The sequence below is a fragment of the Garra rufa genome, chromosome 3 (assembly GCF_049309525.1).
Source record: "Garra rufa chromosome 3, GarRuf1.0, whole genome shotgun sequence".
NCBI classification, from domain to species: domain Eukaryota; kingdom Metazoa; phylum Chordata; class Actinopteri; order Cypriniformes; family Cyprinidae; genus Garra; species Garra rufa.
The window spans coordinates 64,222,300-64,235,321 of record NC_133363.1 but is presented as its reverse complement, the minus strand read 5'-3'; the positions used below and the strand labels follow the sequence as shown (position 1 = coordinate 64,235,321).

General features: G+C 38.2%; 2 protein-coding genes across 2 annotated transcripts; both read right to left on the bottom strand.

Moving 5' to 3' along the window:
* Positions 1 to 524: 524 nt before the first annotated feature.
* On the bottom strand, positions 525 to 5,185 carry LOC141332484 (uncharacterized). Its single transcript, XM_073837621.1, has 2 exons — positions 5,175 to 5,185; positions 525 to 2,112 (listed from the first exon to the last, which is right to left on the bottom strand). Exons 1-2 carry the CDS (start codon positions 5,183 to 5,185, stop codon positions 525 to 527), a joined length of 1,599 nt encoding a protein of 532 aa, XP_073693722.1.
* Positions 5,186 to 7,854: 2,669 nt separating this feature from the next.
* Positions 7,855 to 11,984, bottom strand: LOC141332483 (uncharacterized). The gene is made up of 2 exons (XM_073837620.1): positions 11,974 to 11,984; positions 7,855 to 9,442 (listed from the first exon to the last, which is right to left on the bottom strand). The coding sequence occupies exons 1-2, from the start codon at positions 11,982 to 11,984 to the stop codon at positions 7,855 to 7,857; spliced, it is 1,599 nt and encodes a 532-aa protein (XP_073693721.1).
* Positions 11,985 to 13,022: the final 1,038 nt, after the last annotated feature.

The following is a 13,022-nucleotide window of genomic DNA, read 5'->3' as shown; positions in this document are numbered from 1 at the left end:
ACCTCTAATCCTAACCCGTCCCCTACATTTTACTGGTGTTGTGCCGAATTCAGATTATTACGCCCCTACTGTTGGTAGATTTAGGGTTAGTTGTTAGGATTTATGCTTGTTATTCTACTCTGTGAGAGCTTTCAAATGACATATGACATATGACTATCTGAGCTGTATGATGTTTTTGACATATTAGAGTATGTGGCACAAAAACCATATTTTGTAAATTCTAAAAACTATCTATTTATTTATTTATTTATTTATTTATTCATTAATCTATTTATTTTTCCATTTATTAGCAAATAACTTAGCACTACTTTAGAGTTAGTGGCTACATGCATTGTAAAGGTCAGACTCTAAGCTTTCAAATGATATCTATTTTTGTTGATCAAGGCAGTCTTCCCCTACACTACCCTATATACTGTACTGAAACAGTGTTTGGCAAACCAACGATCTAGCTTAAGACATTTAACCTGACCATTACAGTATGAAGAAGAAAAAAAAAAAAAACAGACAAGTGTAATCACAGTTTTTCATTTTCCAAGGAAAAGTTTTGACAGACCAGCTTTAAGATAACTTAAAGCATCTTTATTGGCTTCATCAGTTATAGCTTTTCGCCTCATTTCCTCCAGCTCTTGCACCCAGTTTACTTTCCCAGCCTCCCTCACTCTGGGAATGAAGAAGTCGAGATGTTGAAGAGTCAATGCAGAGTCTGGTTTTAATGCGATCTGAGACAGATGTCTGAGGGTCCTGTGAGCATTGAACAGAAGAATTGACTTCTGGGTTTCAAGCTCCTCCAGATCTTTTTCAACATTTTTCATTACAACCAAAAACCTCTTGGTTTGTTCTTGTGCTTTTTCATATTCCTTTTTGATGGAGTCATATTCTACCGTTGTGCTGAACGTTCTGATGGTGTATTTTTTGTTTTCTCTGATGTGTCTGCTGTGATGACACCCCCCTGTGCACACGGTGCAGTAGCCATTTTTCATTACTTCACATTTGCTGGGAGTTGAACCCCACCAGCAGTCAAACTCATGACAGTTTTCCTCACAGATGGTGCAGGTTGTCGCCTTCCTGTGCTTCCATGACTTGCTCTCAATGGGCACCTTCTCTTTGACAGTCTTTTGAATTGTTATAGTAAAGTTTTTACAATCCTCAATCTTTTCTTCATTTTGCCTCAATGCCTCCTGAATCTGAAGTTTTCCAGCTTTTTTCATCTCCTTCTCTTGAACTCGCAGCTGTAAGTTGCTGATGAATGCTTCAAATTGAATTCGCTCAATCAGGACGTCTGAAGTCAACTCTAAACTTCTTCTGTTACTTTCGTCCAGAGACCCAAGGAACTCCATCATGCCATCCATGCTGTCTTCCCAGGCATCTTTCTGAGCACGAATGTAACGTCTCTTATTGTGACGGGCTTCAGCTTGTCGGTTGTTGAATACGAAATGAACAGGTTGGCCTTTTTTGTCTCGTCTGCAGGGGATTTTAGATTTATTTATGGCACCGAGAACATTTTTGGGTGGCAGACCATCAGAGTGTGTGATTAAAAACACAATGTTGTCCACAATGTCTTTTCCAAACAAAGACAGAACTGAACTGATAATGTAATGCTGTCTGTCTGAGAGACGATTCTTAGATGCTTGAGTCACAAAACACACGGCATCAATTTCACAAACTCCATCATTGCTCTGAAACAGAGTGGCTAAATTTTCAGCAACTTCCAGATCTTTGTCCAGTCCTCTAGTGTCTCCGTAACCTGGAGTATCAATGATGGTGAGCGATATGGGACTCTTTACAGAAAAGACCTCATACATGGTGATTTCAGAGGTTTGTGATTCTGATTGATCTCTAACTTCTTCTTCTGTGATTTCATACCATTCTTCATCCTCAAACTTCACTCCCAGTAAGTAGTTGACCATGGTGTTGATGAGAGTCGTCTTACCAACGCCGGTCTCTCCCACCAACAGAATAATTTTGTTTTGTTTTCTGGGTGCTTTTGTCCCAAAAGTCCACTTTCTGACTTTTCCATCATCATCAAGCTCTTTTCTCTCTGTCTCTAGATGAAATCGTTTTGGAGGACCTCCATCAATTAGAGTTGCTCTGCATGGTGAAGGACTCTGCTGTCTGTAAAATATGGAGGGAAAATGTTTCTCAGAATAATTGTACAGCAAGAATTTATTACTAGAAATACTCATCAATAAACAGACATTCCGTGTGAGATTGTATTAATTGTACATTAATCACAGATAAAAAATTTATATCTTTCCTGTCAGCTGTCTTTGACAATACTCAAAACTGTCTAATATTAATATTAATTTTCCATTCTTCTGGAGGTCAGTGCCAGTAGGATGCCCATCCTGTAAAGTCAAGGGGTTTTCCAAGCGGCCATGGTTCTGACACAATAGTGGGTCACCTTGAGGCGAAGACATCCCTGATGCCAAGCGTGGGATGGGACATGGGCTTTTAGCCAGTACTAAAGGGGCCACAAATGGAGCAAGCCCAGTGGTACCACAAAGGAGGCAGCTGCCATTAGGCCCAACATCCTCTAATAAACCTTATGTTTATCTTATCTTAAAATACTTATAATAACATAGATGACTTATTAGTGACTGTTTCTATAGGCCGCTATATGTAAGCCGACCACAATATTGTAATGGTCAACTTGACGTCATTCACCATAGTAATCATTGAATATTTAAAGATGCCACAAATCCTGCAATCCTGATGGTCTGCAAACCCATATTATGGTGAATGACGGCAAGTTGACCGTTCCAAGATGGCGGATGTGCTTGGAGCCGTCAAATGGGCCATTTATACCAGGGATGGGCAACTGGCTCGCGGTGTCTTTTAGTAGGCCCTGCTGGATCATATTAGATTCGGATGATCGATTTGAAATCATTTGAAAAGTAAGTCACGTCAAGATCGCTTTTAGTTAATGTTGGCTATCTCCAACCAGTAGAGGTTGCTAGTTTTCAACCACTCCCTCTATTAATTACAGGTCACGTTCTTTCCCTACAGCATAGTGGGACATGCACTCGAATGCAAATATTCACTAACATTAGCAAATAATAAATAAATAAACTGACTGAAAACTGTATTTTCCAGTCAAAATGGTAAACATATTATCTTTTCAAGGGGATACCCATATGTTTGGATACCGCTATATTTCTGCCGTTTCGAAAGTGAAACTTTCTGGCAGAGAAAGAATTTGCATTTTCAATAAACCCATCTGCCATTTGCTACATATTTTTAAATGTGAAGCTAATGCATATAAATATCTAAACAATGAAGACACTAAGACATACTTATATGTTATTTATATCCAGGGGCGCCGCTAAGGGGGGGTAAGTTAGGACGATTCTAAGGGCCCATGCCCTTTAGGGGCCCCCAGAGATCTGCTTTGGTGTTGTAGGGGGGGCCCAAACTCATATTTTGTCATAGGGCCCAAAATTGCGAGCGGCGCCCCTGTTTATATCAGGGCTCAATCCAGCCCGCCAATCATCTTCGTCCAGCCCGAGGGAGAAGTACGCGCATGTGGCTTGAATTGTTTTTGCACTAGCCTAATTAGTTTGTCCACTAGGCGGCAACACTGGCCCGGGCCAGCCAATTTGACAAACGCTTGTAGGGCTCCAGACTGCGACCAAATGGTCACATTTTTTCTGCCAGTGCGACTAAATTTTGTGAGCGGTCGCACTGTCGCGACCACCGCGTTATTCATCTCATAAGCGCTGCAATTTATGTTTCATATGAGAAACATAAAACGGCAAACGAAACGAAAGAGAAACCAAACGTTTATCAGCTCAGAGCGCAACGCAAACACACTTGTCCGCGCACAGAACAGCCTTTACTCGGGAACCAAAGGTAATTTCGTGACACTGTAACTGCACAGTGCTGCGAGATCCAGTGAGAAGTGTTTGAATTCGCACAGAATGAATTAAGGTTGCTGCAAGATCTAGTGAGAATCATTCAAATTCTGAATTCTGTTATAAGCAGCGCTGAGGTATGTCACAGAAAACCACAAGTAACGCCAACTTAAGTATAGTCGAATGTTACAGTATTCATTTCAGGGTTTGTACAACCTTTTGAGAGAGAAATTCAAGCACTTTTCAATGACTTTCAAGCATTTTGCACAACTATTTCTAGCTCTTATAATCCAATTTGAATGTTATTTTGATGGCCAAAATATACTTTGTGGTAAACAAACTCTTATGTAAAAATAAAAATACATCAAATCACAATTATAACTAGTATTTGGCAATAATAATCTGTATAGTGTATGCAATCTGTAGTTTATGTGAAGATTGTTTTAAAATCACCTAAATTAAAAGTTAAAGTTAAAAGTTTTCCACAGAAAAACAAACAGTGTTCCAACCAATCACCGTCAGGGGGTTGGTGTTGTGGACTTTCGTACTGGTTCAGGGATGTGAGGGAGGCAGTTTGTTTTTCTGTGGAATGGTTGATAGCACCGATTGTTTTTTTGGCATATCTCGGACCCTAGGCTGACCAGAGAGACGCGTTTTTTTACAGCTGATTTATGGGGCAGGCAGCGAGCGGATCGTGAAGAAAGGTCAGCTGAATATGACACTTTATGTTTCAGCCTAGAATCGCTGATACAGCCTTTAATTATACTTTCATTTCCTTCAATAAAAAGGAAATTGAGTAAGACAGTGTAAAAGGTGTGTGCATGTGGATTATTAAGATACTGGCCACTGCAGAGCGGGAACACCCCAGTTTTGGAGATGTCGTCTAGCCATCACAATATTGCCCTTGTCTAACTTGCTCAAACCATTATGCTTGCCCATTTTTCCTGCTTCTAACACATCAAGTTTGAGGACAAAATGTTCACTTGCACTTCACACAGGTGCCTTCCATAAAAAGAGAGAATCAGTGGTGTTCACTTCACCTGTCAGTGGTCAAAATATTTTGTCTGATTGGTGTACATGAAACATTTCATACTGAGACCATTGTCACAATCGCTAAAATTAAGTTCACATGCCAGATGAAAAATTTAGATGCAGTCACTAGATAATTTTAAATTAGAGAGGTCCGATTTTTTTTATGTAGATTTCAACACAAATATGCTGCATTTTACACCTGACAGTTTCAGTTTCAGATACAAACTATTTTAAAACCTACGATTTTACGTTTATTATACCCTGCTGTAGAAAACACAAAGTTCATCTTACCTGGAATCCATGATAATCGGTGGACTAAAGTTTGTCACCTCACAGAAGAATTTCTTTCAGAAGTTCATTACTTTCTTCAGTAATGTTTTGTAATTATAAATGTATTCAATTATTGAAATGTTAAAGTTTCTGTTTCAGAATTCTTATTCAATTTTAAAAAAATGAGAGACACAATTTTACTGTTAAACATAAATATAAACAAATATTTTCTTACACACCAGCCTCAGCGTCAAGTGTCTGGCTGAAATGTCAGCACTAATGGAAATACTGGTTTATTTAACAAGCCTGACTAGCTTAAGTCCCTCCCAACCAAACTGTGCATGCTACATTTTTTTTTTCTTCAAATACTTGGCAACTGAAATATTTATTGTTGCATTAAAGCAAAACATTATATAATTAGAAATCTACAGTGCATGCAGAATTATTAGGCTGATTATTAGTTGATATGCTGGTCATGTTTTTTTACCATTTCCAAATCACAAAAATTTTAATAACTACTATTGATTTTGTATGTAATCATTTGTAAGTGGTGTATAAATGTCTGTGAAGGCTGGAATTGAAAAATGTCTTATATTCAGGTGTGCATAATAATTAGGCATGTTTTCTTTTACAGATAAAATGAGCCAAAAAAGAGGTTTAACCCAGACATTAAAAGTCACAAATTATGAAATGCCCATGAGAAGAATGCAATACGAATTTGCAAAGTTAAGGCCTGACTATGGGGCAGTGAAATGCTCATTGGCTAAGCACGGTCAGAAAAAAACAGGTGGAGAAGACCAGACAGGTTAACTGCATAACAATTAAGGTGAAGAATTAGGTGTGAAACCATTTAGTCTCCAGTGCCACAATTTTCCAGAACTGCTAGAGATTACAGTTTATAATGTTTTTAATATGGATATTGTTCTTACAAAATGCATTGATTCGCTTCAGGATGCCTTTATTAACCCCACAGAGCCTTGTGAAGTACTTTTTTGATGGATGAACACAATCAGTTGACTTCTATTGGACTACTGGATATCACACATTCACTGCCATTATAAAGCTTGGAAGAGCCAGGGCATTTTTTAATATGACTCCAACTATGTTCTTCTGAAAGTTTGGGTTGGTTGGGGTGAACTAACCCTTTTAAGCACTCTAAAAAAAACTCACATTATATTTATTTCTGCTGTATACTGTGAAATGAATCTTCTACTACTTCTACTCCTAATGAATCGCATGTGAATCACATCATTCATGAGAAATTTAATTGGCGAGTGTGTGCACTGAACAAAACTCCAGTGTTTTTAGCCATGACTAATATGAACACCTCTGATTGGCCATAGCATGTATTAGCTTAACAGAGTTATGGTTGGTTATAATGCTCAATGCAAGTAAAAAGAAATATAATGAAACATAAGCAGATCTACATTTAATGTCACAGTCAACACTTCATTTTCTCTTCGACAGCCCAAATAGATTTAGTTTAAAGGTCCACTAATGGGCATGTTCCTGAAGAGATCTACCTTCCTGCAGAGTTCAGCTCCAACTCTGATCAAACACAACTGAACCAACTAATTAGGATCTGAAGGAGCACATGATAATTATAGACAGGTGTGTTTGATCAGGGTTGGAACTAAACTCTGCAGAAAGGTATATCCCCATGAACAGTGTTGGACACCCTTGGTCTAATAGATTACCCTTTTGGTTTTAATGTGTAGCACCCATAGACTAAAAAATATGGACATGGTGTCCGTGACGTCACCTGTAGGTTGCTGAGGAGCATTTTTGAAGCTCATAGTGGGCGAGAGTCAGCTGTTGCCATCTTGGAATTGTGTCACTGAACGTCACTCCCGGATTATCGAAAATGGGCAAAGAGGCAGGACGTGGATGGAGCTGGTTGCTGAAACCACGCTCCCACTTAGCGCGACAGTGGTGACAGCAGCAGCAACTCAAATGGCCATGCCCTTTAAGGGTTAATATAACTTAAACGGATGAGTTATAAAAAAAGTTCACCCCCTCACAGTTGACATGAAGGGCACAATTATATAACCCAAACCAATTTTTGTACCAGGCTGTAAACATATTTTTTTTGTAAACTTGGGCATTCTAACATGGGGAGTCAATGGGGTTGACTCCCTTTTGCAGCTAGTCTCTAGCGGCCAGTCGATGAACTGCAATTTAACTCACTTTCGTGTTGGTTTCAATAGAGAGAGCGGGAGGTAGCCGCTTGGTAGCACCTCTAATCCTAACCCATCCCCTACATTTTATGGTATTGTGCCGAATTCATGTTATTACCCCCCTACTGTTGGTAGATTTAGGGATAGTTGTTAGGATTTATGCTTGTTATTCTACTCTGTAAGACCTTTCAAATGACATATGACACATGACTATCTGTATGATGTTTTTGACATAATAGAGTATGTGGCACAAAAACTATATTTTGTAAATTCTGAAAACTATGTATTTATTTATTCATTTATTTTCCATTTATTAGCAAATAACTTAGCACTACTTTGGAGTTAGTGGCTACATGATATTCAAATGATATCTATTTTTGTTGATCAATGCAGTTTTCCCCCACTCTACAATATATATTAAAACAGTGTTTGGCAAACCAATGACTGGTCTAGCTCAAGACATTTAACATGGCCATTTTTAAAAAAAAAAAACATGTACAGTATGAAGAAGAAAAAACGGTTTTTCATTTTCCAAGGAAAAGTTTTGACAGACCAGCTTTAAGATAACTTAAAGCATCTTTATTTGCTTCATCAGTTGCAGCTTTTCTCTTCATTTCTTCCAGCTCTCGCACCCAATGTACTTTCCCAGCCTCCCTCACTCTGGGGATGAAGAAATCAAGATGCTCGAGAGTGAAGGCAGAGTCTGGTTTTAATGCGATCTGAGACAGATGCCCGATGGTCCTGTAAGCATTGAACAGAAGAATTGACTTTTGGTCCTCAATCACCTTCAGATCATTGTCAATATCACTGATTATAACTGAAAACCTCTTGGTTTGTTCTTGGGCTTTTTCATATTGCCTTTTTACAGAGTCATATTCTACCGTCGTGCTTAATGTTCTCATTACGTATTTCTTGTTTTCTTTGACGTGTTTGCTGTGATGACACTTGTTTGTGCACACAGTGCAGTAGCCGTCTTTCATGACTCCACATTTTCTGGGAGTTGAACCCCACCAGCAGTCAAACTCATGACAGTTTTCCTTACAGACGGTGCAGGTTGTCGCCTTCCTGTTCTTCCATGACTTGCTCTCAATGGGCACCTTCTCTTTGACAGTCTTTTGGATTGCGATGGTAAAGTTTTTACACCCCTCAACCTTTTCTTTATTTTGCATGATTGCCTCCTGAATCTGAAGTCTTTCAGATATTTTCAGCTCCTTCTCGTGAACTCGCAGCTGTAAGTTGCTGATCAGTGCTTCAAATCGAATGCGCTGTATCAGGACATCTGAAGTCAACTCCAAACTTCTTCTGTTATTTTCGTCTAAAGACTGAAGGAAATTCATCATGCCTTCCATGCTGTCTTCCCAGGCGTCTCTTTGAGCACGAATGTAACGTCTCTCAGTGTGACGGCCTTCAGCCTGTCGGTTGTTAAATAAGAAATAAACAGGTTGGCCTTTTTTATCCTGTTTGCAGGGGATTCTAGCTTTTTTAATGGCGCCAACAACATTTTTGGGTGGTAGACCATCAGAGTGTGTGATTAAAAACACAATGTTGTCCACAATGTCTTTTCCAAACAAAGACAGAACTGAACTGATAATGTAATGTTGTCTGTCTGAGAGACGATTCTTAGCCGCTTGAGTCACAAAACACACAGCATCAATTTCACGAACTCCATCATTGCTCTGAAACAGTGTGGCTAAATTCTCAGCAACTTCCAGATCTTTTTCCAGTCCTCTAGTGTCTCCGTAACCTGGAGTGTCAATAATGGTGAGCGATATGGGACTCTTTACAGAAAAGACCTCATACATGGTGATTTCAGAGGTTTGTGATTCTGTTTGATCTCTGGTTGCTGCTTCTGTGATTTCATACCATTCTTCATCCTCAAACTTCACTCCCAGTAAGTAGTTGACCATGGTGTTGATGAGAGTCGTTTTACCAACACCGGTTTCTCCCACCAACAGAATAATTCTGTTTTGTTTTCTGGGTTCTTTTGTCCCAAAAGTCCACTTTCTGACTTTTCCATCATCATCAAGCACTTTTCTCTCTGTCTGTAGATTAAATCGTTTTGGAGGACCTTCATCAATTAGAGTTGCTCTGCATGGTGAAGGACTCTGTTGTCTGTAAAATATGGAGGGAAAATGTTTCTCAGAATAATTGTACAACAATAATTTATGACTAGAAATACTCATCAATAAACAGACATTCCGTCGGGTGAATTTGTATAGCACATCACAGTACACATTGTGAGCATATTTGCAAAGGTACCATTAATCACAGATAAGAATTTATATATTTTCTGTCAGCTGTCTTTGACAATACTCAAAACTGTCTAATATTAATATTAATATTCCATTCTTCTGGAGGTCAGTGCCAGTAGGATGCCCATCGTGTAAAGTCAAGGGGTTTTGCAAGTGGCCATGGTTCTGACACAATAGTGGGTCACCTTGAGGCGAAGACATCGCTGATGCCAAGCGTGGGACGGGACATGGGCTTTTAGCCAGTACTAAAGGGGCCACAAATGGAGCAAGCCCAGTGGTACCACAGAGGAGGCAGCTGCCATTAGGCCCAACATCCTCTAATAAACCTTATGTTTATCTTATCTTATAATAACAAAGATGCCTTATTAGTGACTAGTATAGTCACTAATTAGTATAGGCCGCTATATGTAAGCCGACCACAATATTGTAATGGTCAACTTGACGTCATTAACCAAAGTAATCATTGAATATTTAAAGATGCCACAATCCTGCAATCCTGATGGTCCGCAAACCCATATTATGGTGAATGACGGCAAGTTGACCGTTCCAAGATGGCGGATGTGCTTGGAGCCGTCAAATGGGCCATTTATACCAGGGATGGGCAACTGGCCCGCAGTGTCTTCTAGTAGGCCCCGCTGGATCATATTAGATTTGGATGATCGATTTTAAATCATTTGAAAAGTAAGTCACATCAAGAACACTTTTAGTTGATGATGACTTTTTCCAACCAGTAGAGGTTGCTAGTTTTCAACCACTCCCTCTATTAATTACAGGTCACGTCCTTTTCTACAGCATAGTAGGACATGCACTCTAATGCAAATATTCAATAACATTAGCAAATAATGAATTAAAAAAAAACAGTAATATAAACAGTATTTTCCAGTCAAGATAGTAAACAGATTATCTTTTTTACTAAGTTCAAGGGGATACTCATACGTTTGGATACCGCTATATTTCTGCCGTTTCGAAAGTGAAACTTTCTGGCAGAGAAAGAATTTGCATTTTCAATAAACCCACCTGCTATTTTTGCTACGTATTTTTAAAGGTGAAGCTAATTCATATAAATATCTAAACAATTAAGACACTAAAATATATGTTGGTTTATATAATACTTGATTGATAATAATTGTTTAAATTAATATAATAATTGATACTTTTGGCTCCTTTTTTTTCTCTTAAATATGTTTCAAAGATAATGACAGTCTAAAGTGCAGTTAAAGGCCTTTAAATTTGATTTTAAAAACCTGCCTATATTATGGTACCATTTTTAAATAAGCTTTTTTTAACTACCCTCTTATGTTGTTTTGAGAATGTTCTGTTGGTGACTAATACTATAAGTAAAAAAAGCAAATTTACAGGCAATGCAATTGAGATTGTTGTGGTTATATTGCTGTCAACTAGCGTGACTGCACAATTTTTATAGTTAACAAATCTTTAAAAACAAATTATGTTTATTATATAATATTTCAATAATTATATAATTGAGTAAAATGGTATGTGCATGTGGATTATTAATCTGGCCCCTTGGTATAAAGGAGAAAAATGCTGTCCCCACTATCAAAGTTGTCCATCCCTGATCTATACTGTACATATCTATGTTCGCCTGCTTGTTACTAACCTGGCCAGCCTTCGCTCCCCAAGTGCATAAATGAGCTTTGGCTGCCCATGACTATCACCAGTTCACCACTGTTTCTTCCTTGGACCATTTTTGAAAGATACAGACTGGGAACACCCCAGCTTTGGAGATGCTCTGACCCTGTCGTCTAGCAAATGTTGCCCTTGTCTAACTCGCTCAAACCATTATGCCTGCCCATTTTTCCTGCTTCTAACACATCAAGTTTGAGGACAAAATGTTCACTTGCACTTGCACTTCACACAGGTGCCTGCCATAAAGAGAGAGAATCAGTGGTGTTTACTTTACCTGTCAGTGGTCAAAATATTTTGTCTGATTGGTGTACATGAAACATTTCATACGGAGACCATTGTCATAATCGCTAAAATTTAGTTCACATGCCAGATGAAAAATTTAGATGCAATCACTAAATCATTTTAAATGAGAGTGGTCTGATTTTTATGTAGATTTCAACACAAATATGCTGCTTTATTTTCTCTTTTCTCCTCAGAATTCATAGCAGTGACTTGTCTGCTACTTAAACAGTCATTTACAGTAATTAGCTAAGCATTTTTTTGTATCTATTTCGGGCAAAGGCTATTCAGTCCATCAGATGGGACCATAAATCACATTTGATTTTCCTTCTGTTGGCCTTTGTGAAGTTTTGCCTTTGTTTAATAAAGCACCTGACAGTTTCAGTTTCAGATACACGCCATTTTAAAACCTACGTTCTACGTTTATTATACCCTGCTGTAGAAAACACATAAAGTTAATCTTACCTGGAATCCATGATAATCGCTGGACTAAAGTTTGTTACCTCACAGAAGAATTTCCAGTCTGCTTTCAGCAAAACAGTTCATTACTTTCTTCAGTAATGTTTTGTAATTATAAATGTATTCAATTATTGAAATGTTAAAGTTTCTGTTTCAGAATTGTTATTCAATTTAAATTTAAATATAAACAAATATTTTCTTACACACCAGCCTCAGCGTCAAGTGTCTGGCTGAAATGTCAGCACTAATGGAAATACTGGTTTATTTAACAAGCCTGACTAGCTCAGGTCCCTCCCAACCAAACTGTGCATGCTACATTTTTTTTTCTTTAAATGCTTGGCAGATGAAATATTTATTGTTGCATTAGCAAAGCATATACGGTTTATATAATTAGAAATCTACAGTGCATGCAGAATTATTAGGCTGATTATTAGTTGATCTGCTGGTCTTTTTTTTTTTTTTTTTTTTCAAGCACATTTTACCAATTCCAAATCACATAAATCTTAACTACTATCGATTTTGAATGTAATCATTTGTAAGTGGTGTATACAGTGGGTACGGAAAATATTCAGACCGCCTTAAATGTTTCACTCTTTGTTATATTGCAGCCATTTGCTGAAATCATTTAATTTTTTTTCAGAATCAGAATCAGAATCAGAATGAGCTTTATTGCCAGGTATGTTTACACATACTAGGAATTTGTTTTAGTGACAGCAGCTCCACAGTGCAACAGAGTGACAGTGACAAGACAAGACATAGATTATAAAAAAGAACAATATACAAGTACACAAGACAAAGTGCAAAGTGCAAAATAGCAAAAACACAATATACAGAATATGCCATTACTATGTACAGGTATATTAGGTGCAAATTTGGATGTAAGTAGGTATTAATAAATACTGAATAGATTAATAAGGCGTATAATAGTGCTGCAGGTTCCACGTTTACTGACAAGTGTTCATGAGATGGATTGCCTGGGGGAAAAAACTGTTCCGGTGTCTGGTCGTCTTGGTGCTCAGTGCTCTGTAGCGCCGACCAGATGGAAGCAGTTCAAA